At 43.5% G+C, this 23,987-nt stretch overlaps 1 protein-coding gene across 3 annotated transcripts in view; it reads left to right on the top strand.

Annotated features, from left to right (window-relative positions):
- The window catches only part of BRWD3 (bromodomain and WD repeat domain containing 3), a 51,073-nt gene that overhangs the window by 338 nt on the left and 26,748 nt on the right, over nt 1-23,987 (top strand). For all 3 annotated transcript variants that reach the window (XM_053990493.1, XM_053990491.1, XM_053990490.1), the window contains exons 3-13: nt 85-114; nt 370-429; nt 8,065-8,215; nt 10,255-10,353; nt 16,333-16,493; nt 17,490-17,711; nt 19,075-19,175; nt 19,797-19,867; nt 20,714-20,814; nt 21,952-21,992; nt 23,404-23,508. In XM_053990493.1, coding sequence (XP_053846468.1) covers nt 85-114; nt 370-429; nt 8,065-8,215; nt 10,255-10,353; nt 16,333-16,493; nt 17,490-17,711; nt 19,075-19,175; nt 19,797-19,867; nt 20,714-20,814; nt 21,952-21,992; nt 23,404-23,508 — 1,142 coding nt within the window. The remainder of the gene's footprint in view (nt 1-84; nt 115-369; nt 430-8,064; nt 8,216-10,254; nt 10,354-16,332; nt 16,494-17,489; nt 17,712-19,074; nt 19,176-19,796; nt 19,868-20,713; nt 20,815-21,951; nt 21,993-23,403; nt 23,509-23,987) is intronic.

The raw sequence follows: 23,987 nt of genomic DNA, 5'->3' as shown, positions 1-23,987 counted from the left end.
GACGGGACGGGGCGGCGGAGCCGCTGCGCTGCGGTCGCCGGACTCACGTCCTTTGTGTGTGTCTGTGTGTCTCTCTGTCCCCAGGTACTGGTGGAGGAGCTGGAGGAGCACCAGGTGAGGCGCCTGCCCCGGCGGGACGGGGGAAGCCCTCGGGACGGCGGGGTCGGCGTTTGCCCTGCCCCGTCTAACCCAGCCCATCTCCGCCCGGGACACCCGGCGGGAGCGCGGCTGCCCCGCGGCGGGGCCGTGGCCAGCGGCCGGGGGGGGGGGCTCCATCCCGGGGGGCGCGGGCGGGCACCGGGGGGGGCTCCCCGGGGAGGGGTCGCTCGGGCTCTGACGGCCGCCCCCGTCCCCGTGTCCCTCCCGCAGCTCATTCCGCGGCGCCTGGACTGGCAGGGCAAGGAGCACCGCCGGAGCTTCGAGGACCTGGTGAGACAAGTTTCACTCCTGACTTTTCCGACAACTTCCCTCCGCCCCCCGCACTGCCGCCGCCGCACCGGGCGCCGCGTCCCCCCCCCCACCTCGCCCCGTGTGTGTGTCCCCCCCACCAGGGCTGCGGGCTGCGCCCCGCCGAGGCCGCGGCGGGCCGCGGGGTGCGGAGCGGAGGGCAGGACAGGGAGCGGAGGCGCGGCGTGGCGGGGGGCTGCCGGTGAGAGCTCCGCGGGCCGCCCGGTGGCACCGGCGGAGCGGCCGCGCCGCGCTATTGTGGGGCCGGGGGTTATCCGAGGGCACGCACCGGGGCCCGGCGCGGCCAATGGCGCTGCGCCTTACAACGCGGAGAGCGGTGCGCGGCGATGTGAGGCGGCAGCTGATTGGCTGCGGCGGCGCCGCGGCGGAGCCGGCGGGGCGCGGGTCCCCCCCACCCCCGGTCCCCCCGCGCCATCGCCGCCGCCTCGCCCGCACCCCCGGGGCTGCCCCGCTCCGGGCCGGGCTCGGCCGCGCTCCCGCGGCCCGACGTCCCCCCCCCACCCCCCGGACGTGCCGGACGTGCCGCCGGGCCCGGCGCTGCCGGGCTGGGTCAGGGATTCCCGGCCTGCGGCGGCCTGCGCGAAACCCGCCCCTCTCCGCGGTGTCTGGGCCTGCTGTCAGGCAGGAAAGGAGGGGTTAGGAAGTGTAGTGTTGTGGCTGTTAAATGCCCGTGGAATACACGGGGTGGCTGCTTTTGCTGAGTGCTAAAGCCTGTGAATGTGTGTCATTGAGGAAGGTCAGTCCCTCCGCAAGGCCGGGGGTGGGGGGTGGCCCTTGGCCCCGCGCCCCCCGAGATGTGTCTGTGTGAAAGCGACAAAACCGAAGCTGTTCCAGTCCTTTTCCAAAGGGTCCGGGCGGCCTCGCTTTTATTTCTGGGAGCTCTGGGCAATGACGTGTGGCGCTGATGTAGCACTTTGCAGTTGGAAGGCTGTAAACTTCCCCATAGCGTTTACAGCGTTGATACCTGTGCCCAGCGCTGGCACCTCACCTGGAAGGAATGGAAAGCACGTCCTGGCCTCTCCCGGCTCCCATGGAGCAAGAGTGACGTGGGATTTTGCCATGACTGTTGCTCAAACTCCTCTGCATCTGACTCGGGAGCTGCTTTCCCACTTTAGCAGCATTGTAGGAGCTCAGGTGTGGACAGAACTCCTTGTGCCCAGAGGAGACCTTTGGGCCAGCTGCCTTTCCCTTTCTAAAGCCTATTCAGGATTTCAGGTGGAAGCTGGGCTTCCTCACACCTCTTGTGGGTAATTCTGGCACTGTAAATTGAGCGAGCAGACACAGAGTAAGTTCTGCGTTCAGTAAATTTTGGTGCTCTATGGTATTCCTAGAGAATCTGAAATCTAACTGGGCTGTCTCAGGTTTAGCGTGGGACTGCACCCAATATCCAGGAGGAATATTAGCAGTGCCACTGTGAAGTCTGGTGTCAGACAGAGTGGTTTTGCCTATCACTTTGATTAACATACAATTTTTTTCCCTTTCATTCTTTGTGGCACACATATAAAAGCCGTAAAACCTTAAAATCTTTTTTTTAATTGTGTGTGTGAACATGTTGAAACCTATTTTTCTTTAACATTTCAGAAATTGGAGAAAAAACATTTTGAAGTGAGTTTTGGAGTTAATGGGAAATTTCTTATTTCTGTATAAACTCATATCATAATTAAATTTAAGATTTTTTTTCCCTATGTCTTAAAGTAATCAGCACTAACCCATGCTTTTAGTTTGCCCTTTTATCTAATATTATTTAACTGTTTCTCATGGTTTACAGTAAGGACCAGGATTATAAATGAATCATTACAGTGGGGCAGGTTGATGCCAAGTGGGATGAGCTGAGTTTCTGTCTGTGAATCCTCAGAGTGTTAAGGATGTTGAAGAAAGGCTTTTTCTCCCTCATTGCTTAGGGTTTGCTGTGTTTGGAATTTGGACTTTTGGCTGCATATGATTGTTTATTAACCTGAGCTCCTCGACTTCAGGGCTGGCTGGATGTCTGAATGCCATGTTCAGAGCAGAGCCAGGGTTGTGAAGGACACAAAGCACTCCAACCTTCATTTTAATTATCTCAGGCACATAATGACCCAAAATTAAATTGGAGATGCCAGCAGTTGGAGGTAAAGGAGTTTTTTTTCCACCCATTTCTGCTTTTTACAGCCAGAAACCCAGAATCGTTTACAATCTCAGCTGGGTGGTTCAGCTACTCTGGTCAGGCAGGTAATTGAATTCATGAGAGTTTACAACCCGGAGAAGTCTGATTTGTTTGTTTGCCCAATATTCAGACAGAGTGTTTCTTGTTCTGCTGTTTCAGCTTTGTTTTCCATCCTCACTGTGGCTGTTCAGGTTCTGAGTGGTGTTTTTCAGAAAATATGCCAGTACTGTGACCACTGAGTACGTTGTTACTGCTCCTGGGCTTTTAGGAGTGATAAAGATGCAACAGCCCAATGGCCATTGGATGGTTTTTATCTAGGGAATGTTTACTCCCACTTCACTTGAGTTTTTAGGCAAGATCTGAAAGCTCACTGAAATTTCTTTGTTCCTTTTTTTTTTTTTTTTAATAAACCTAATCTTTTACTTTAAATATCAGGTATCACAGGGCAGACGAGTAATTTAAGACAAGCTAATAAGAATTGTACCTATGGGGCAAAACCACACAGAATGCAAGTTTATGTGCATTTCTGTTCCCTTTGTTTTTTCCTGTTTATTTTCACTTTGGAGCACTTTTTGCCTGCAGCATGTGGCTGCCTGTGTAGGTGATCACAGAGTCACAGAATATCCTGAGCTGGAAGGGACACACAGGACCATCAGTCCTGCTCCTGGCCCTGCACAGACACCCCAGCAATCCCACTCTGTGCATCCCTGGCAGTGCTGTCCAAACCCTCCTGGAGCTCTGGCAGCCTTGGGGCTGTGTCCATTCCCTGGGGAGCCCGTTCAGTGACTGACACCCTCTGGGGGAAGAACCTTTCCCTGATCTCCACCTAAATGTCCCTGACACACTTCCAGCCATTCCCTGGGTCCTGTTCCCTCTCTCAGGGGGAGAGATTGGAGCTGTCCCTCAGGAGGAGCTGCAGCCCCCAGTGACTCTCTCCCCTCAGTTCCCTCTTCTCCAGGCTGAATTCTCCAGGTTTACTCCACAGTGGCTTTACTTTCTCACAGACTGCTGGTGGTCTTGAGACATGAGATGTGTTTGTAAAGGGGAGGATCCCTGAATCACAGAATCCCAGACTGGTTTGGGTTGGGAGGGACCTTCAAGCCCATCCCATTCCACCAGGGCAGGGACACTTTCCACTAGATCAGGTTGCTCCAAGCCCCATCCAGCCCAGGCTTTTGAAGGTCTGAAGTGTGTCCAACTTGCAGGCAATTAGTGCTCTGGTTTTAAATGAGCCACAGCAGCTTGGTGTGGAGTCAGCTGCTGTACAGATGAGTCGAGCTGAACAACTCTGATTATCAGCACAGTCTCCAGTGACCTGCTGTTCCACATTATCTTTGTTTATTCCTGATAAAGGTGACTGGCTCTGCTCTGGTTTTAAGAACTTTCTGATGGGCTGAGTGTTCTGGCTCAACCTGGTTTGGTCTTTGTGCTGAAAAACATGTAATTCCAGGCAAAACAGAAAATCAGCTGTTGTTGGACAGTGGGGAATTTGCATCCATGAGCGGCTGTGCTGGTATGGAACAGCTTATGGGATTTGGCTCCGAGTTCCTGCCTTGCCCATCTGCATTGATTTAAAACTAGCCCTGAGTCCGAGGTGCTGGTATTTATAGATCCTGCCAATCCCAGCATTAGCAGAGCAGAGATGTTACGGTTTTGTCACCTCAGAAAAGTGTCATCTGGTAGCATGGTCATTCCAACCTGTTCTCTCTGGGGACCCCAGTGGGTAAAGGCTTTTTAATTCCAGTCTATTTGCATATTGTTGGCATCTTGTGCAGGTCCAGTGTCTGAGCTTCTTTTTGCTGAGATTCCCTATTTGAGGTCAGGAGTAATTTCCTGCTTGCTCAGCTGCCTTGGCCTCTTGGCCTCCTCCACTCCTTTTTGATACAGTTGTCAATTGATTCTTAATTGATGGTTATTTTGGCAAATGAGAGAAGTGTTGGATGACTACCTGGAGGAGAGAAATGCACTGCTGAGGCCCAGCTGGGCCTGCCCAGCAGGAATGGGGACAGAGCAGCCTCCGAAGGGCCGCGTCGCTGCCTCCTTCCAGTCTGCAGCTCCTGCCTCAAATCTGTGCTTTGAAGAGCTGTTCCACTGGGCTTCCCAAAAGAGATGGTTCCCAGAGCTCCCTGGTTCCCACCTCTGGCAAAACAGACATCTTACTTGAAGTAGTAATCACAAAGAGTATTTTTTGGGTTGTTTGTTCCCTGTTTATTGAAACCTTCCTTAGAGGAGTTGTCAGCAGCTGTAGAATCAGACTCCTGATTTGGAAGGGACCCACAAAGATCATCAAATCCAGCTCCTGTTCCTGCCTAGACACCCCAAGAATCCCACCCTGTGCCTGAGGGCATTGTCCAAACAGAGGTCAGAGTCACACCAGGAGATTTTGTCTCTGCTCATGGTCTCTGAGTTGATGCTTCCAGCCACAGGACCATGAACAGGTTTAGGGGTTGAATTTCTCCTAGCCCTGACGTGACTTCACTAATAGTTCTTTCCTTGTGCTTATCACTGGAGCAGCTTATCTCAGCCTGGCTCAAGCAGTCAGGACTGGGAGAGTTTTTTAAAAAGAATAGATTGGCTTCACTTAATCTTTCACTTTTTAGATTCATTGTACCTGTGTGGTTACCAGAACTCATCTGGTTCTATTGCATTCTTGTGCTCTCATATTTTAACTTTCATAGGATTTCTCACATCCTAAGGCAACAAAACATATTTTCTTTATGATTTATCCCAAGATGCAGCATTTGTTCTCACTTAGCACATTTTTAGCTCTGCATTATTTTAACTTGCATGGTTTGGGCCTGTATTACTCATCTCTTGATTTTTTCCAGTTTTCTGATTATTTTCTAAATATATTTTAAAATATTTTCTAATGTGTTTGAGGAGCTGATAATATCCTTGCTGCTGTTTTATTTTGCCACGTGGGATTTGGATGAGCACACACTAAGAGGTGTAGCTGTACCTTTGCCTTTTTCCATCCTTCTTTTAAGGAAAATCTGATCTGGAAAATGTTGGTTTTTTCAGCTGGATCTTTGCAGCTTCATGTTCTAGAAAAATACTTAAAATCCATTTACAACTCTCTCAGAGGTGAAAAGAAGGATTTTTGATTCAAGTTCTTCTGGGAACCTGAAAATAGAATTGCTTGTTTAGCTCTGGGCTGTGATTTAAGCATTTTTTTCTGGAAGTTATTATGGAAAAGAAATCACCAGGAGAATTTGCTGCTCTTGCTGCCTGCTTATGGAGCTGTTTGTTAGTAACAGCAGTGCTAATATTCAGATTAAGGGCTGCTTATTTGGGGCTGTTGTGGGTTGTAGAAACAAGGGAATGTGCAGGAAAAGAAGTGAGATCAGGGAATGCTGTCGGCCCCACGTGTGTCAGTGTTTGCTCTCTGCTATTCCCTATAAAACTGTGCCTTCATCTTTAAGCCACCAAGTCCTTTTCCATTTTGGAGGTAGTCAGGACTGCTTTTGGAGCACCCTGGGCTCTGTCTCTGCAGTGGGATATTTGCTGCCAGGCTTAATTCAGCACCTTCCTAGGCACAGAAGATGGTGAAGCTCCCAAACCAGCTCCAGGGTGAAGAGTGGAGTGTTTGCTGTGCTACACTGGGAAAATGGTTTGGATTCTTTTACATTACCAGTGAGAATGGGATGGCTTGGGTTTTTTTTGGTGCTCTGGAAGTAAAATTTCAGAGCTTCTAGGTTGGTCTTTTTGATCTTTTAATCTTGAGGTTGATACATCACTGTGTTGGCAGTTGCTGACTGAGGGGCTTGTTGCTGGTTATCAGAGATGGAAGTAAGAATTTCATATTCAGATTTTACTTAACTGCAGATTCTCCCTCTAGAACTTCCCTTTCAGAAATCTTACACACTGAAGGGAGGCTGCTGTAGCATCATAAAATATTTTGTAGCATAAACACATTTACAGTGTTTCAGGAATGAGTCAGAATAAGAGGCAAATACCAAAGTTTGGATAACCCTTTTCTCTCATTTCAACTTCTGTTATATCCCATCATTTACAGTGAGAGACAATTCATGCTCATACACTGAACTTCACTGGTTGTACCACTGGGAAGGTGCCAATATAATTTCAGAACTCTGATTTTTAGGAAAAAAAGCTAAAATGCCTGGAGGAACCTGTCAGTGCAGGAGAGCATTCACAGGGTCGTTCCTTGATGCTCACTCACAGGATGAAAAGTCTTGGAATGAGAACATGGTAATGCACTCATCAGGCTTCTCATTCCTGCACTGAAGAAATGATGATTTTGGATCTTTACAATCATCATGATTGATGAGATGATTCTCTAACCAGCAGTGACTAAGGGATGAGTAAAATGAGGAACCTGTCTCTTCTCCAAGAGTTCCGTTCACATTGGAAGAGTTTTTAGTCATATTTAATTAACTGGTAATTTGTATATTTAATTAGATCTATTTCCCTTTTCTTTTTGGTTAAAATCTGAATTATGGGACGGTGTTGATCCAGCTCATGGTGCAGGTGGTGACATTATCCAGCCCTGCCTGCCTCTGCTGGGTCCTGTAGCTCCACTGCTGTTGCCCAATTAGAATAAAAAAATTCCCAAGGACGTGTGCTAATAATCTGTTTGATGACACAGTTGAGTGAGCAATGTTTTGGCAGCAGGGCTGAGGGAATTACAGACCTTCTCCTCCTTCCTGATGCCTGACACTCCCTCCCTCTGGTGTGCAGGGTTGGGAGCTGGGCAAATCCCTGGGACCTGGCTCGGCAGGAGGCTGTTGATCCATGAAAAGAGGTAGATGGAGCTGTGTGTCCTGTGTCAAAGGAGCTCTAATGGGCAGCTTTTCCTGCCAGTTTGTAAATATAGGAGTCAGGCAGTGCAGGACATTCTGGATAATGAGGCACCATTTATTTGTTGTTTGAACAGACTGTTAGAAAAACTGTTGTCACTCAGTCTCCGTCCAAAGGGAAAAATAAAGGATGTTCTCCCAACATGAAAAATTGGAGCCTACACATGTGGGTCTTAAAGGTACCTACTCCCAGGAGCTGGGAATGGAGACTGAGCATTGATTTTAGGGTAATATTTAGGGATTTTAGGTATTTTTTAAGGTTTTTATTCTTTTGCACATATGCTTCATACAGTGATGTCCATGCAAGGGTGTTTCAGTTAAGCAAAACATGGGAAGAGAATGAACTGAAAGGTAAAAAAGGCTTTAAAAAGTTGTTTGAGCAGAGCACTGCACTGGGGATTTTTGTTTCTTATTAAGGGATATCCTAAATTTGCAATTAAGCTGTTACAACCTAAAATTTCTGCTGTGGCTTTTGCAACACTCCACTTTAAAATGCAGTGTAATTAATGTTGAGGGGGTTTTCAGAGGGTTTAGGCTTGGTTGCAGTAACTTTACACTTAAACATGAAGCAAAGTACTACCAGTAGAAGGAAAAATAAACCAGTTCTCAAATGTCTTGTGTTGTTTGTGTGTTTAGGTGGCTGTCAATGCACACATCCCTCCGGATTATCTTCTTAGGATCTGTGAGAGACTTGGACCCCTCTTGGACAAGGAGATCCCCCAGAGTGTCCTGGGGGTGCAGACTTTGCTGGGTGTCGGGCGTCAGTCTCTCCTGAGGGCAGCAAAAGGTAAGATTCTCAATTTATCTGGGCTTGAATTCTGTTTTAATGATTAACCCCCTTTTGTTGCCATTCCTGTTGGGATATCTGTGTGTTTGCATTAGCCCTGCTTTGTCTCCTGTGCTTGCCAGCTTTTTTCTTCCTAAAATGCAGTTGTTGCTGGCCCTGTTGGATGCATTTTCTTGGGTTGAAAATGCCATTTTAAGCAATTCTTGCCTACAGTTGCCTGATCTTGTTACTTCCTCTGCCTCCTTCCCCAGTGTGTTGGTGTTTGTGTAAATGATGTGAACGGGATTAGGGGTTTGATGCGTCTGAAAAATGCCGTTTTTTCCATATACATTTACACACATTTGTTTCTAAAATCACAGAGCTGGGCTATTTTTCAGCCTGTTTTTTCCATTCTTTGACTCCCTGGCTGTGTAGACACAGGTCAGGGTGGTGACATTTGGGGCAGCTTTTAGGGAGTAGGAGAAGGCCAGGCTGATTCTTCAGTGGCAATTCCTGCTTGTCCTTGATTTAAAAGCGCCCATTCCTTTCATGAAGAGAGCACCAGTCCTTTTCTCTTTGAAAAACTCTCTCTGCTTGAGAGAATGATCCTGAGAGCAGTTTTGTGTTAGAACTAAAGAGATCTGAAAGCCATCTGCTATTGAAGTGATTCCTCCTTCCCTCCTCACTCCGTGCCCCTGCCACTTCCTCCCTGCAGGAGCCAGAACTTCCTTGATCCTGTGTTGTGCTGATTCAGAGAGCTGAGATGTTGCAAAATTTGTTGTAGTGAATGAAATGAGCTGGTGGAAAAGGATCACAGGGCTGGAGGTGCCACAGGAGGAGGAGCATCATCCTGGGAGAGGAGGAGGGATGGCAGAGCAGGACCTTCCTGTTTTGGTGGCAGTTGAGCACTTAATTCCCTGCATCCTGTGAAGTCACATCGTGATGCTGCCGAGCATCTGCTGATCCATTGGATATCTCCTGGAGGGATGAGGTGTTCCCAAACACGTTGCCCTACAGAGTTTTGGGACTCAGTCTTGTTTTGCCTGTGCTTTGCTGTAATTAGGTGCAGAAATTCAGGTTTGCAGAGAAACATTCCTTTGTTTCACACTCAGTTTGCAGCTTAGAAGGAAACAGCAGCAAAATGTAAAGAGAAAATAAACATTTTTCTGCAGGGGAACAGAAGGGTTGAGGTGGATGGATCTATTTTAGGAAGTCTGAGTGCTGTTTTTAATGAGTATCATTTAATACTCTGTGCAGCAGTTTGGGGTTTAATCAGAAGGTGCTCTCAGGAGTCTCTGAGTCACCTCAGCTTGTGCACTTCACGTTCAGAGACCTACATGGTGCTACACAGATCCACCAACCTGCGGCACTGTCCTTCTGTTTCAGCACTTACTCACCGTGGAAGCTCATTTCTCTCCCTCCAGATGGCCAGAAATGGAAGAAATCCAGGTCTAATTTCTGAGGCACTTTGAACAGTCTCAGAAAAATCACTATTGTTCTAGAGAGGAGCCTCTCTGAGGCCAGTTGGCAGCAGCGGGCTGGAGAGTCTTTAAAGAGAACACTCTTCACTTTAAAACAATGATTTTTTTTTGGGGGGGTGGGGTGCAGAGGACAATCTGAAAGGAGGGCACATTGCCACATATTGCAGGAAAACAGATTTATTGGAAAAAAACCTCACTTCTCTCACTTTTAGGCAGCAAAATGTGAAATCTCAAATGTGCAGTTCCTAAGCAGAGGTGCTTGAAGTGTTGGCATTGCAGAAGGAAAATATGGCACAGTTCAGTTGGGCCTCAATATAAAGTGCACCCACTTTTTAAATTCAGTTTTTCTCTCCATGGATTTAGAGTCAATAATCACCCAAATTAAGCAAAAATAAGTTGAAACCATTTACAGTGACACTGCTGAGGAACTGGAAATCAGAGTCGCAGTCTTTAAATGAGGAATCTGACAAACTGTTTAATCAAACAGATCTTATTCTGGGCTGTTGGGAGTGGTGCTTGATCTCTTGGTTATTTAATGTATTGATGATTTCTTGTGCCTTGTCACTCTTGCTGGTGCAGACTTCAGACACACACTATGGAAAGGATCTGCATTTGCAGCTCTGCACAGGGGCCGACCCCCCGAACTCCCGGTGAACTACGGGAAACCACCAAACGTGGGTGAGTCTGGAAGTCCATAAAAGTTTCTTTTCTCCTCTCTGTATTTATTCCTGCCCCACAGAAAGTTCCTCTCACTGACTAAAACACTATTCTGGGTTTGCATTAATGTTTTCTCTGGCATTTCATGATGAATTAATCGAAAATAGGTCTCTCCCTGACAATAGGATAATTTTTGTGTTATTCAGGCTTGGATTTTCCACAGTGTGTGTAGCCATGTTTTGCATGCTTGTTTGGAGGGCAATGGGCCTGAGTATTTTTTGATGATATGCCTCCATAATATGTACATGTGGTTGTAAGATAGGATGGGCATGGTCACAGGAGCGTGGAGTCCTGAGTCATCATGGAATCCTAGCCAGAACAAAGCGTCTGGCTCCCAGGGAACTTTTTTGACTCAAGAATTCCTTTTGGTTGGATTATGACAGAAAACAGACTGCTTGCAACATCCCTCTCCAAAAAGGAAATAATCACCAAAGCAACATTTGTGTTCCTTCAGCTTCAGTTGTCCACACAATTAGATAAAGAACTTGTATAAAACTCAGATATATGTGGGCTCTCAGCTTACATCTCATCACAGAGCTGCTCTGTTTTATATAAACTCAAGTGTTTGCCTTGTATGGTTTGAACTTTCATTAACTGTTTTTACAGCAAGAAAAAATTGATTCTTTCAGGCATAAAAGTAAATCCTGGTTTGTTTCTTTTTAGGGCATTTTATCTCAGTGCAAATGGATACATTTTCCTGGTTTGTCAGGGAGTCCTTTCACATATGGATCCTCCCTCCCTTTGGAGAAGCAGGGATGGTGCTGGCAGTTCTGTTTCTACCCTATCTGTGTGTTTATTATTTTAGGCTGGTTCTGCAGTTACTTTACTGTGAGCAGTTGTGCTGATGGATTACTAATGGTCTGAATTGTGGATTTATTGAACACAACTCCTCTGGTTGTATTTCTTCACGGATTCTTGGATCAATTCTTTCATCAGACTGGGTGTTTTTAGAATATGTGGTATTATTAATGAGGCATCCTGGCAGATTGGACTTCAGCATTTGTCATGCTTTCATGGTAAAGGACTGTGCTGCTTGCTTGGTAACTATTTAATGAATTAAAGGACAGAATAATATTTTTGCTTGGGTGTTTTCCTAATTGTTGTTTTTTTTTTTTTTTAAGAAATGCAAAGGTATTATATGGAAAAGGGTCTTTCATAGTCAAAAAATAATTTATATAAGTATTGATTCCTGGAAGAATACAGTCCTTGGTGTAGCTACGTAAACTACTACTAGGAGAGGAAAATGTGCATAAATATTAAAATAAGGATTTGACTTTAGGCAGGAGTTTGATTTTGGGATTCCTTATTCATCCTGAAGAGGAGGTCAGAAAATTCTGTGCAAAAATGGATGTTTTTTTCCTGGTGAGTGGTGCCAGCCAGAGATGCTGCAGTGTGTGTGTCTTAAGTACAAGATGAAGAAGTGTGCCCGACCTCTTTGGTATTTTGGCATAACTCTGAATTCCCACACTGTGCTGGCTCAGGCAGATGGACTTTTCTGGAATTGCTTGCTGAGGGAGTTGGGCTGAAGTAAAAGACACCCATTAATGTGTATTCAGGAGTGAGGTGATTGTTTAAGTACCTGTGCCAAGTGGTAAATAAGGTATAGGATGAGCAGCCAGGAGTATTCTCACATTGTTTCCCTTCCAGTGGTAAGGATTTAAGCTTTCCACCATAAATGCTGAGAGAATGGGGTTGCTGATGGGATTAAATGGAAGGGCTCAACTGCAAGAATTGGGAGTTGCAGTGGTTGCCTTTCCATATGGTTGGGATGGGACCTTGTGGTCCATAATCCAAAATCAAAGGTCCTGCACGGTGGAACTGGAGCAGGAAATCCTTGTTGCCTTTTCCCAGCGTGTTTGTGCAGAGCTGGGCATCTTCTGGCTGGGGGAATCTCTGGGAAAGTGCTGAGCTGTGGAAGTCATTCCCAGGGATGTGGTGCCTGTGTGTTGGGGCTGTGGTGATCTGCTGGAGGGGGACAGGGAGAGAAAACACAGAGCCAACAGGATGACACAGAGGAGGAGAGTCTGCTTGAGCCTTTCTGGGCAGCTTTTGCTGTAGTGGAACTTTCAGGGCTCCCTTTGTGCTCTTCCAGACAGAAAGTGGAAAGACTGGTCATGCAGTACCTCAGGACTGGGAGTGATTCCCCTTTGATAAACCTGCTTTTGATGCTACTTCGATTTTGTAAGGGCTTTTTTTTTTTTTTTGCAGACAGCTCAGAGCAGATTAGAAAGAAGGTTGTTTTCACTCTTTAAGAGCTGCTCTAACCTGAGGATGGAAATCATTCTGTGGGCAGCTGTTGTTAGTGAAAACAAGATAAAATTTGGAAGCAGAAGGTTTTCAGCACAGTCTCAGTGAATAAATATTTCAGCTGGGTGGAAATTCACAGTCAAGGTGATGCAGTTACCTTGGGCCTGCCAAAGAGCAGCACTGGGATGAGGTCAGGAATCGATGATGGTTCCTGCTGGAAATGAGTTCCATGAGGTCAGCAGCTCCCAGGGCTGGAACATGCTGTGCTTTTGCTGCTTTTCCTGGGTCCAGGATCTTTGTGGCCACACAGGCTGTCTCTCAGAAGGTGTTTTCCATGTGGGAGCCAACTGTGTTTGTTTCCTGGCATTCCTATGGAACCTTGTGTCTCTCCTGTGAGTGGTACCCGATCCCTACTCGGATTTGTGATGAGGGCAAAATCTAGGTCCTCTTTACAAAGTCACACTGCTTCTTGCAGAAGGTGAAACAGTCTGACAGGAGCTCATCGTCCCTGAGAAACTGATTTTAAAACAAGCATTTGCACCAGTTTTCCCATTTTCTAATTTTCCTTGCAAAAAGTGGATGGAGACAAGGGTTTTAAGGGAGAGCAGGAATTCCAGCTGGTGCTGCTCAGTGACTTTGCCTCACTGAACTGCTTGAATTCCTTCTGGGGTTGTGATTTAACTTTGAAGTCGGGGCTGTCTGATGATTGTTTTTTAAATCCAGCTTTCACTGGTGGGTTGTTGTTGCTGGGTTTGGGGTTTATCCTTCCTAGCTGAGCTTTCTTGAAAGGATTTTTACATTGTGCCCTTACCTACAGTAGAATGTGAGGTAAATTGTGATTTAGGAATTGCTGTTGTCAACTTATGTGACTTGCATAAAACACTGGAATTTTCCTCAAGGTGTGGCCTTCCAGGACCAAGGACTGTGGGGAAAAAAAGAGAAAAATGCCTGTATTTTACAGGTTGGTAGTTGGAGGAGCTGAGATGGCCCTTCAGTGTCGGGACAGAATTAACTTTTCTTATCAAGAAGGCTGGATCTCCTCCCTTTTTATGGGAAATAACTGTCTTGAAAGTTTTTCCTGGCAGGGAATAGTGAGGGGGTGGACTTGGCAGCTCTTACATCCAATGTGGCATGAAATACATCAGTTAATGAGATAGGTTAGTAAAATTTTTTAGGGTTACTAAGTTGCTCTTTCTCCATGTGGGAATTGTTGGGTTTTAGTGCTTTGGGGCCTTAGGAGGACAATAACTTCATTGTGCTGTAGAAAGGAAACTTGACAGGGATTTTTGTCATGTGGGGGTAATTCCCTATTTAGATATTGTGTATTAATCTTCCTAAAAATACAGGAATGGAGAATGTTTGCTTTGTTCCTTTGAAACAGTGATAGTTTTTCTTTTGTCCAAAGATGCTGTTGCCTTGATAAAGCTGTTGCTCCTCATGGCTCAACAATAGTTCTGGATGTCTCTGATTGAAGCATTTCATAAACAGGGCTTTTTATTTGGTAATTATCCATGGGAGATGGAGAAGTTTTATCCCCCTTGTGCAAATAGGGAAATAAACACAGGGAAGAAAAAAAAAAAAAAAAAAAAGAAATTACTTTCATATCCTCTGAAGCTGAACTGATTGCAAGGTTGGGAATCGACCGGAAAAGTGAGCTGCCAAAATTGTGGGATTTTGGTGCTTCCTTCATGGGATTTACAACAAACAGCAGTGGTAAATGTTCAGAAGGATTGCAGGGGGACACAGAAAATATTGTGATTATTAGGAATGTTTTGACATGAGAATGTATCTTTTTTGATTCACACAGTTCTTTGTGTGGTTAAAAAAATATTCAGAGCCATTTGAAATTGCTTGCAGGCAGATACACTGTTATTATGTATTTAAATATATACATAGATATGTATTGAAATGCTTGAAACCTTGAAAGGCACAGCAGAATCACCATGTTGCTGAATGACTCCATGTCTCTGTTGGCACACAGGGTAGGGGAAAGGGAGGTGTAATCTTTTTAAGAATTCAGCTTTTAAGCTGTCATACTCGATGAGTAAATAAAATAATGTGTAGGCAAAGCTGAGGTACCTTGAGCATTTATCACTGTGGGATCTCTGTGTTAGAGGTAGGAAAAAGAGTGTAAAATTCCAGTTTTACTTTGCTCAGGGAGATAGTTTGGTTTAACAGCCCTGTACAATATTAGGTATCATTTGAATAGTAGGTAGGTAGTAAATTAATTTGCTTTAGTGTGTTTTGCTTTTTAGTATTGCTGAATGTGTGTTTTTACATGCAAAGCAAATATTGACTGAAGGTGAGGTTATGCTGGAGCCTGATGGCTTTTGCAAGCATCTTTTATGCAGCTTTTTCCCCTCGTGTCATGTTTCAATTGCGTTGAGTGATTAAAAATAATCCACTTTTCAGAGCCTAAAACTGAGACACAAAAATGCTTTCTTTAAAGCTGGAAACAATTTCTTTTCCTTCCTTGTGTGTAAATACTTCAATGGTATCAATTTACACAAGGAGTTATGGGTTAGGAACTCTTTGAAATGGCACTTCTTGACTTTGTAGATTAATTTTTTAATGTATTCCATGATCTTTTTTTTTGGGTAGATTGGCAGCGATATCATGAGACAATTAAGACATGGCTCAAGTTTTTCAGTAGACTTTTAAGCTAAAGGAGAGGAAGGCACTAAAGAGCTTTGTGGGGCTCCTGTGAAGCCCAGCCCACATCAAGGTGCAGGGGAAGATAAGGAATTGCTCCAGGGGATCTGCTATCACAGGGACTCCACAAACCCACCAGCACAGCTCTGTTAGATCCTCAAGTGCCACTGAAAAACCCTCTCAAAACTTTCAAATCCAAAGTTCAAGTGCTGTGAGTGAGGATAGGTTAGGGAAGACAGAAATAGGAGAGAATTGGTGAAATTAAATACCCTCAAAATGGTCTCAAATTGTGCACCCAGTCAATCCAGTCTTTTTACAGGGTGGATTGGTGCATTTAGGTTTTAGGCTGTTCTTGCAAGGACTGCTGGCCGTGGAAATGGGAAGGAGTTTGTTGTGGTTGCAGTTCTTTCTCCTGCCTGCCATTCCTCCACTGGGAGTTTTCCATCAGTGCCACCTATTTCTTGTCTTCAATTCCACTGCCATAGGAATGCAAGGATGTGGATGTGGAAGTCCTTTGGCCCTACATATGATCAGGAAGCCATTCCAGGGAAAGATTTGTATCATTTTTTATCACTTCTTTTATCACCAAAAAACACTTTAAATAAACTATTATTATACTCTTCTTGTAACTGATATTAGTAACATGTAATTTCCTAAAATTCCTGAATTTCCTTTCTTCCTTAAAGATTTTCCTTAAAGAATTTCCACATCTGTGTAGGATAAGTGTATCTGTTACCTGTTCATGAATTGAACATTGGAATAACTCCCAGTTGTGGTGGGAACTTTTCATTCTGCTTATATTTTTGGTAAGGAAGCAGGTGCAGCCTGTGGTGGGTACTGAAAGGCTCCATCAGGAGTGGGAGTTCCTTTTATAACACTGGACAAAATGTTCTGACAAGGTGGAAGAGGTTCAGATTTATTACTGATTCTAATCATAAAGTCGTTAATAAATACTATATTTGATTTAATACTTATTTACTCTTGAGTTCTGGACAAAATTCATGTCTCACTCTTCTTCTTCCTTCTTTTTTTCTCTCCCAGTTCATATCCTTTCTGCCAGGCAATTAACTGGATGTGGCCGTTTCAGCCACTTGTTCCCAACATCCACCTACCAACACATGAAGATGCACAAGAGGATTTTGGGGCACCTCTCCTCTGTTTATTGCATTGCCTTTGATCGCAGTGGGAGGAGAATTTTTACAGTAAGTTTAAAATTTGGACCTTTTTCTTTTCGAAGATTGCTTTGTTTGGTTTGATTTCTTTCTTTCTTGAGTTCCTCAACAGCCTCTTAGTCGCTGATAGAGATGGAGATGTGACTTTGTTCAGCTGCAAGTTGCTTTTCTACTAAATTTACCTTCCTGGATTTGTAATGTGTCAGTGAATACATGACAATTATTTTAAGTTTTTTCTCAGAATGCATTGATATCCATTTCTGTGGTGATGCCCTTGCTTTTTGTTGGGCATATTTAAAAATCAACAGATTTTTCAAATGAATGTTGCATTTTTAGCTGTTAATGTTAATCCTTGTACATGGAGTGACAGGACAAGGAGGAATTCCCACTGCCAGAGGAGAGGGTTAGGTGGGATATTGGGAAGAAATCCTTCTCTATGAGGGAGCTGAGGGCCTGGCACAAGGTGCCCAAAGAGCTGTGGCTGCCCCATGCCTGGAGCCAGCTTGGATGGGGCTTGGAGCAACCTGGGATAGTGGAATGTGTTCCTGCCTTCTAAATAGATTCCTTTCCAGCATAAACCATCCAGTGATTTCATGATATTCTTTTATCAAATTGAAATCCTTGACTCCATAAGATGATTCCCAGGCTCCACAGTTCATAGAATCATAGAATCCCAGAATGGTTTGGATGGGATGGAATATTTCAGAGTCATCCACCCCCACACCCTGCCGTGGGCAGGGACACCTTCCACTGTCCCAGGCTGCTCCAAGCCCTGTCCAGCCTGGCCTTGGACACCTCCAGGGATCCAGGGGCAGCCACAGCTTCTTTGGGCAACCTCTGCCAGGGCTTCCCCACCCTCACAGGGAAGAATTTCTTCCTAAAATTGGCCTCTGTGGAATCCCACGGAGTTGTCCTGTCAGTTCACGGGGGTTGTGATCCCCGTCCATCCGCAGTGATCCGTGTGTGACGTGCATGGAACGTGCCCCATATTTTCTGTAACCTTTGGGGATTCCTGTGGAATTTCAGGGGTCAGATGACTGTTTGGTGAAGATCTGGGCCACGGATGACGGGCGCCTGCTGTCCACCCTGCGGGGCCACTCGGCCGAGATCTCGGACATGGCCGTCAACTACGAGAACACGCTGCTGGCCGCGGGCAGCTGTGACAAGGTGGTCAGGGTGTGGTGCCTCCGGACCTGCGCCCCCCTCGCAGTCCTGCAGGGCCACTCAGCTTCCATCACTTCCATACAGGTAAGGACTGATGGGGTTTGCCCCTAAAGCCTTGCATTAGATTGGTAATAAGAGCCGTGTCTGTGATTTGTCCCAACTCAAGGGTGTTTTTCCTGGTTAACTCAGTGCTGTGGTGCCCAGGGGATAATTTTCCTGCTTCCATGTGCTTTTAGCTGTGTGATCCCACTGCTGCTTCCTTAGGTCTACAAAATGGGTGATCTGATGCTCTTTTAGAGCAACTCAGAGAGCAGCAGCATCTCCTTGGCTCAACTTGCTGATGTGTTTGGCATCTTTGGTTGTGCTCCTGGCACAACCTGACCCAACACTCTTGTGTTCACTGAGAATATTTGTTTTTCAGAAGGATCAGTTAAAATTCCTTACTCCCCATTTCTTGTTTCCTTGTTATCTTAGCTTGTAGCTTAAAGAGCTGCTCTGGATGTTGTAGCAAATGCAGATTTTCTTTTAAAAAAACTTCACAACTGCCAGAAGCCTTCAAAAAAACCCCAAAATTCCAGGATAAAAAGGACAATCCCTGCAGTTTGGCAAGTGGTGCACAGAGAGGGGAGAGTGAGTGGGGCTGTTTGGCTCAGAATCCCTCTCTCCTGGAGTGATGCTGCCTTGGATTCAGCACAGGCTTCTCCTTCATGCCAGTATTCCCCAAGAGTCTCATTTCTCCCCATCTTCCCTACACTTCCAATTTTGTCTGATTTCAACCACATAAAGGTGATTGTGTTAGAAATGTATTTTCCAACCTGGCTTTATAACTAGTGTATTGTTTGTTTATGTATATATGTATGTATATATATGTGTGTGTGTGTGTTTCTCTCAAGCTCTTTGTAAAACTGAAAGTTTTATAATATAATTTAAAATATAATCAGTCACTGCTTTTTGAGGAAGCAGTGCTGGATTCCTTTATCAAATTACCAGGTAGCCTAAGGATTAAAGGTATTGCTGCAGTTACGAAATTAAGAATAAAAAGCTTTCTCACTCCTTAGAGAGGTTTAAGAAGACAGAAGAGAGGGGATCCTGCTGTGCAGCTGTTCTTCATTGGGCTTGGATGCAGGAATAGTTGTATTTGCCATGTTTGATCCAGTTCTATCCTAAAAAGAACTGGTTTTACCCCATTTACAGGGTCTGGGCTTGTTTCATTTCTCCAATTTCCTTTGTGTGGTAAAAACCAAAGAATTCCTAACCAAAATGTTGTAGGTGTTTTCCATTTCCTCAGCTTTATTTTTATGGAAGTTCTGGTTCTGTGCTTACCCCTGCTCTCTATACTCCTGGGGAGAAACTAATGTGTTAGTGAAAACCATTCTTGTCAACAAGTTTCCAGCGTGAATGAAGAGAAAATAGGGGATGGTTTAATTGCTACAACTTTTATTTTTAGTTCTCTCCAGCAAGGAAAGGAACAACTCGATACCTCACTTCCACTGGTGCCGACGGAACAATCTGTTTCTGGCAGTGGCACGCGAACACCATGAAATTCAAGTGAGACTGTTGAGATAATTACAATTATTTTAACTCAAGGAGGAATTTATTTTTAATTTTGGCATGGAGAGGAATGCTGAGATAATGAAATAAGGGTGTTTTCTTACTCAATAAACTGGTGTGTGGGGCAGGAGCACTTTGGGATTCTGTGGTGTTGGAACACAAAGGGGAGGCAGAGATTGGGGTTGTTATTTCTGAGGTTTTGTGCTTTGCAAGCCAAAGTTGGGGAAGAAATTCCAGGTTTTACATTCAGGATTAAATCCCTGTCCAAAATGTACAGGCAGGAGAATTAATTTGCTTTTAATCAGAAGAATGTACATATGTAGATGTCATCAAACCCATATTTAATCGGGGGAAATGCCATTGGAATAATGGTCTGGCAGGGTCTGTTTCAAATAGATTTGAATTGGTGGGGATAATGATAAATCAGTTCAATAATCTTCTCAGTTCACAGAATTACTGTTTTCTTATTAAACTAAGAAAGGAAATTCCTAAAATGAAAAATAAATTCCAGCAAACTTATGTGAGAATTATAAAATTAAGAGATTTAAGATGAGCTTGACTCCAGCCTGCTGTGTTGAATAAAGAAGAAAAAATAAAAATACTGTGTTTTGCATGTAGGGATCGTCCTGTGAAGTTTGCAGAGAGGTCCAGGCCTGGTGTTCAGATCTCCTGTTCATCTTTCAGTTCTGGTATGTGTCCAGCATCAGCTGTTCCATGAATCTGGGGCTTTGGTGACAATTCTGTTACTTCTCTTTAAATACAAATAGTGTTAAACCCTTTTCCAGTTAATTTTATTCCTGTCAAATTGTGATTCTTGGAAATCTTCCCTGCAAAGTGTCTGTCTCAAGCTGCTCTTTCTCTTTTTTCCTATAATTTAAGCTAAAATAGCTTGACCACTTCCAAGGCATTCAGTCTCTTGTTTTGCACATCAGAAATATTTCTCTGTAGCATCCTTTTAAGACTTTACCTTGTAAAGTTTTTGAGTGAAAAGTTGTGGAAATCCTCTGTCAAAGATTACACTTTTGCTAATCTTCCAAATTTGGCTGAATTCTAAGAGGATCAATTCAATGTATTGGAAAATCTCAGCTTAACAAACCTCCTTTGCAGCTTTGAATGAGCAAAAATACTGATTTTTACAAAGAAAATGATGTAATTGCTCACTAAATTTGCTTTTTGAAAGTGAGAACTTTTGGAGAGCCACACTCCTTTTTTAAAGCCAGAAATCCTGAATTAACTAAACCCATTTCAATGCAGTAAACCACACAATAGTGCCCTTTTTGAACAATATTGTAAAGAAATTACAATAAAATGCCTTAATCACTGCATCCCGACTCAGCAAAAATTTCTGATGTGTGTCAAGCAGATATTGAAACTCCATTTAAATATTATATTCGACGTTTACCTGTTCACAGTGAAATTTTCTGTTTAAAACTAGTTTGCTACTTTGACAAGAAAGCAGCAAATTAAAATAAGTGAAATTAAATTAAGTTGTTCCTTGGATGACTTTTCTTCTCACAGAGAATTCTCTGTTTTAGGTGGCATGTTCATTGCAACAGGGAGTACTGACCACGTGATAAGAATTTATTATTTGGGCTCAGAATCTCCAGAGAAAATGGCTGAGCTGGAATCTCACACGGTAAGAGGCAAATCCAAAAGAAAATCTCTTTTTCCCTCCTCACTTTTCCTCATTTCAGGAACTTGAATTCTGTACATCCTATTTTTTTTTTTATTTACTGTCTAGAATTTGTTTGGCTTTCAACACTATGGTATTTAAATGCTCGGAAATTTGTGGGGTGTTTGTTTTTAATTCCCTGTCAGGCAAGAGGTGTGTGCAAAGTAGGCCTTATGTATTTCATTCCCCAGAAAACTTATTTTCCCTTATTCTTGAAAAAATTCAGTGTTGGAATGAGGAACTAAAACGGGTTCAATGCACAATGTCATTGCACAATGTCATTTTTTCCTATTAAAATTGCTGTTGAATGTTTAGTTAAATCCACATAATAAAAGTAATTCAGATTTTGGACTGTGCTGTCAAAATTTGGATCACGATGGTAACTTCATTTAGAAAATAAAGCTTAAAAGCATATTTTTTTCAGATAATGCAGAAAGGTTCCCATAAAAATTCAAACTACTAATTTACCACCTCGGGAACATTTTATGGATTAAGCCCAAGTTCTGAATTGATTCCCTGAACTTCAGTGGGAGTCGTGGCTCTCACGTTGAAGTCTCCAAGCTAACTCATCTAACAAGGATTTTGCTCACAAAAGAAAAGGATTTTTTCTGTATTGAACAGGTTTGGAAGAAGCTCTAATTCCTTTAATTTCTTTAAATCCACTCTTAATCCTGCAGACAGCTGTCAGCCCCCCTAAAACAAATCCCAGTTACCAGGAGATAGAGACATCAGTGGGAGTAAGGAGAGCAAATCATGGAGCCAGCACAAGTATTGGGTAAATTTAAAAAAGGGCAAAACTATGTCTAAAACATAACATTTGTTTCTCAACGATTCGTGAGTGCTAATAAAACCAAGGTGTGCATTTTTTTTTGATTAAATTTTTTGATACACTTTCATGTTAGGGGTAAAAATTGCAGGAAACCATCACCTCTCTGAAGTTTCCTGTTTCAAGTGTTTAACACAATTTGTCTGGTGAAGTTTTAACTTCAAATACAACTTCTCTGTACTTGAATTTTTTGACATTTTTTCAATTTGCTAAGTAAAAATCTCATCTTTTAGGCTGAGTTTTTCACTTCTTTTGTTCTCCTCCCTCCTGTTTAGGACAAAGTGGTTGCAGTGCAGTTCTGTAACAACGGTGACAGGTGAGTGCTGGGTTTTGGACCTGACAGTGATGATATTTAATTTTCCAAACAACATTTCATGGAAAATTTGGCACAGGAAGATTTGCCCCTGGGCTTGGCTTAATCTTGGACAAATTATTGCAGTGTATTGCAAGATGTGTGTCATGTCCACAAGCTCAAACTCGTCCTCTGCTGTAACAACAAAAATGTTCTGTAACTGTGCTTTTAATTTGTTTTTTTCTTTCAAGCAGCAAATTGGAACCCAAATTTTATAACCTTTCTGTGTTAGAACCTTCCCAGGTAGCCCCCAGAGGGGTTGCCTGTGGAGGAAGAGCATTGTAATCAATGTAGTCTAAAGGAAAAGTTAGTAAATACAGATGTTTGTATCTCAGCTTTTGCTGCTGTTCCTTATTTTGCTGGGCAGGAGGTTTAAGGGATGAGCCTTCCAAGCCCAGATGTAGCTGTGCACCTGTACTTGGAGAGCTTTTTCATGTGGAATTATGTGGGAATATGCTGGGATTGTACCACCAGCTCCTTCCAAGCCATGTGAGAGGGAAGGAGGTCACATACTCACTGAAAATTATATTCAGCAACAATGCTTTGAATGGAAAAGGGGTACCTTCCTTTTTATTTTAATATAAAGAGGTAAAATTAGGAAGAAAATCAATTTGTCACAAGCATTTTCAAATTCTTTTTCATCACGGTGAAAAAAAATCAGACCAGGGAAACTGAAAAGGGGAAACAATTACTTCATAAAATTGAATGGATTTGCCTTTTAAGTGTAATTTTGTATATAAATGGAATATACTTCCAAAGGTGTTGGCCACCCTGTGAAAATCTATTACCTGAGTAGCTTTTTTCCCAGTTCCTCAACAAAAATCATTTCAGTGACGTCGATGGCCAAAGCATTATGATGTGGTTAAATACATTTGTTGCATACTTGACATTTTTTAATAAGGAGGGGTTTAAAAATTAAAATATTCCTGTTCAGCTCCACAGGCAGGACAACCTCCTTGTGCTCCATTTGGCTCTTTCCCTTGCCTGTCTTCACCCTGTCCCTAAGTTAATGCATTATAATTTATGCCAGACTCCTGGCACTCAGTTTCCCTTTCTTTGCTGCCACTCTGAGCTGCTCCAGGGATTTGCTGATGTCATTAAAAAGGGAATGTGCAGCTCGTATGAATTACGACATTGAAGTCATTCCAAGGCCATCTGCTGCTGGAGCCAAATGTAATTAATGTTGTGGGCTAGAAACTCTCTTGTACCTCCAGTATCTGGTAGGAAAATTGTAACCTCATGAGTGAGAGAAGTAGAGATGCACAAGTACACACTTCCAAGTGTGAATATATATAATTTGTTAGTGTCCATGTGGGGATGAAACCATCTTTATTCAGAATTTCATGGCTTTTTTTTTTTTCCCTTCGCCCCACAGCTTAAGGTTTGTCAGTGGAAGCAGGGATGGAACAGCAAGAATCTGGCACTACCATCAGCATGACTGGAAGAGTCTGGTCCTGGATATGGCTACAAAAATGACAGGGTAAAGCACAGCAAGCAGAACACACCTCATGGGCACATTTACCTGCAAGCTAAATCCGTCATTCTATTGAAAACTGGTTATTTGCTTCCATTTTGAGTTGATTTCCATCCATGTATTGAAAATGTGGTGGCTTTGTCAACTTACACAGTTAATTCACTCCCAAATAAATAATAATCTGTTGGTACTTCCCTATCGTAATGGTTGAGGAATATTTAGTATTTTACACATGAAATAAGAATGTCAAATGATCTATCTCACAGAAAGAGATTTTGGTAGAGTCCCAGTAATCATTTGCTTTTACATATATATATATATATATATATGTATATATATATATATATATATATCTCCATCCAACATGGTTCTTAACATTGTATTTCTACCTTTGGTTTCCAAGTAAGAGGTGAAATTAGTGTTTGGTTCTCAGGTTCAATTAGGGTTTTGAGTTTTTCTTTTTGAGATCCTCAAGTGACTTCTTT

Source organism: Vidua macroura, chromosome 14 (genome assembly GCF_024509145.1).
Source record: "Vidua macroura isolate BioBank_ID:100142 chromosome 14, ASM2450914v1, whole genome shotgun sequence".
NCBI classification, from domain to species: domain Eukaryota; kingdom Metazoa; phylum Chordata; class Aves; order Passeriformes; family Viduidae; genus Vidua; species Vidua macroura.
This window is presented reverse-complemented; position numbering and strand designations above follow the sequence as displayed.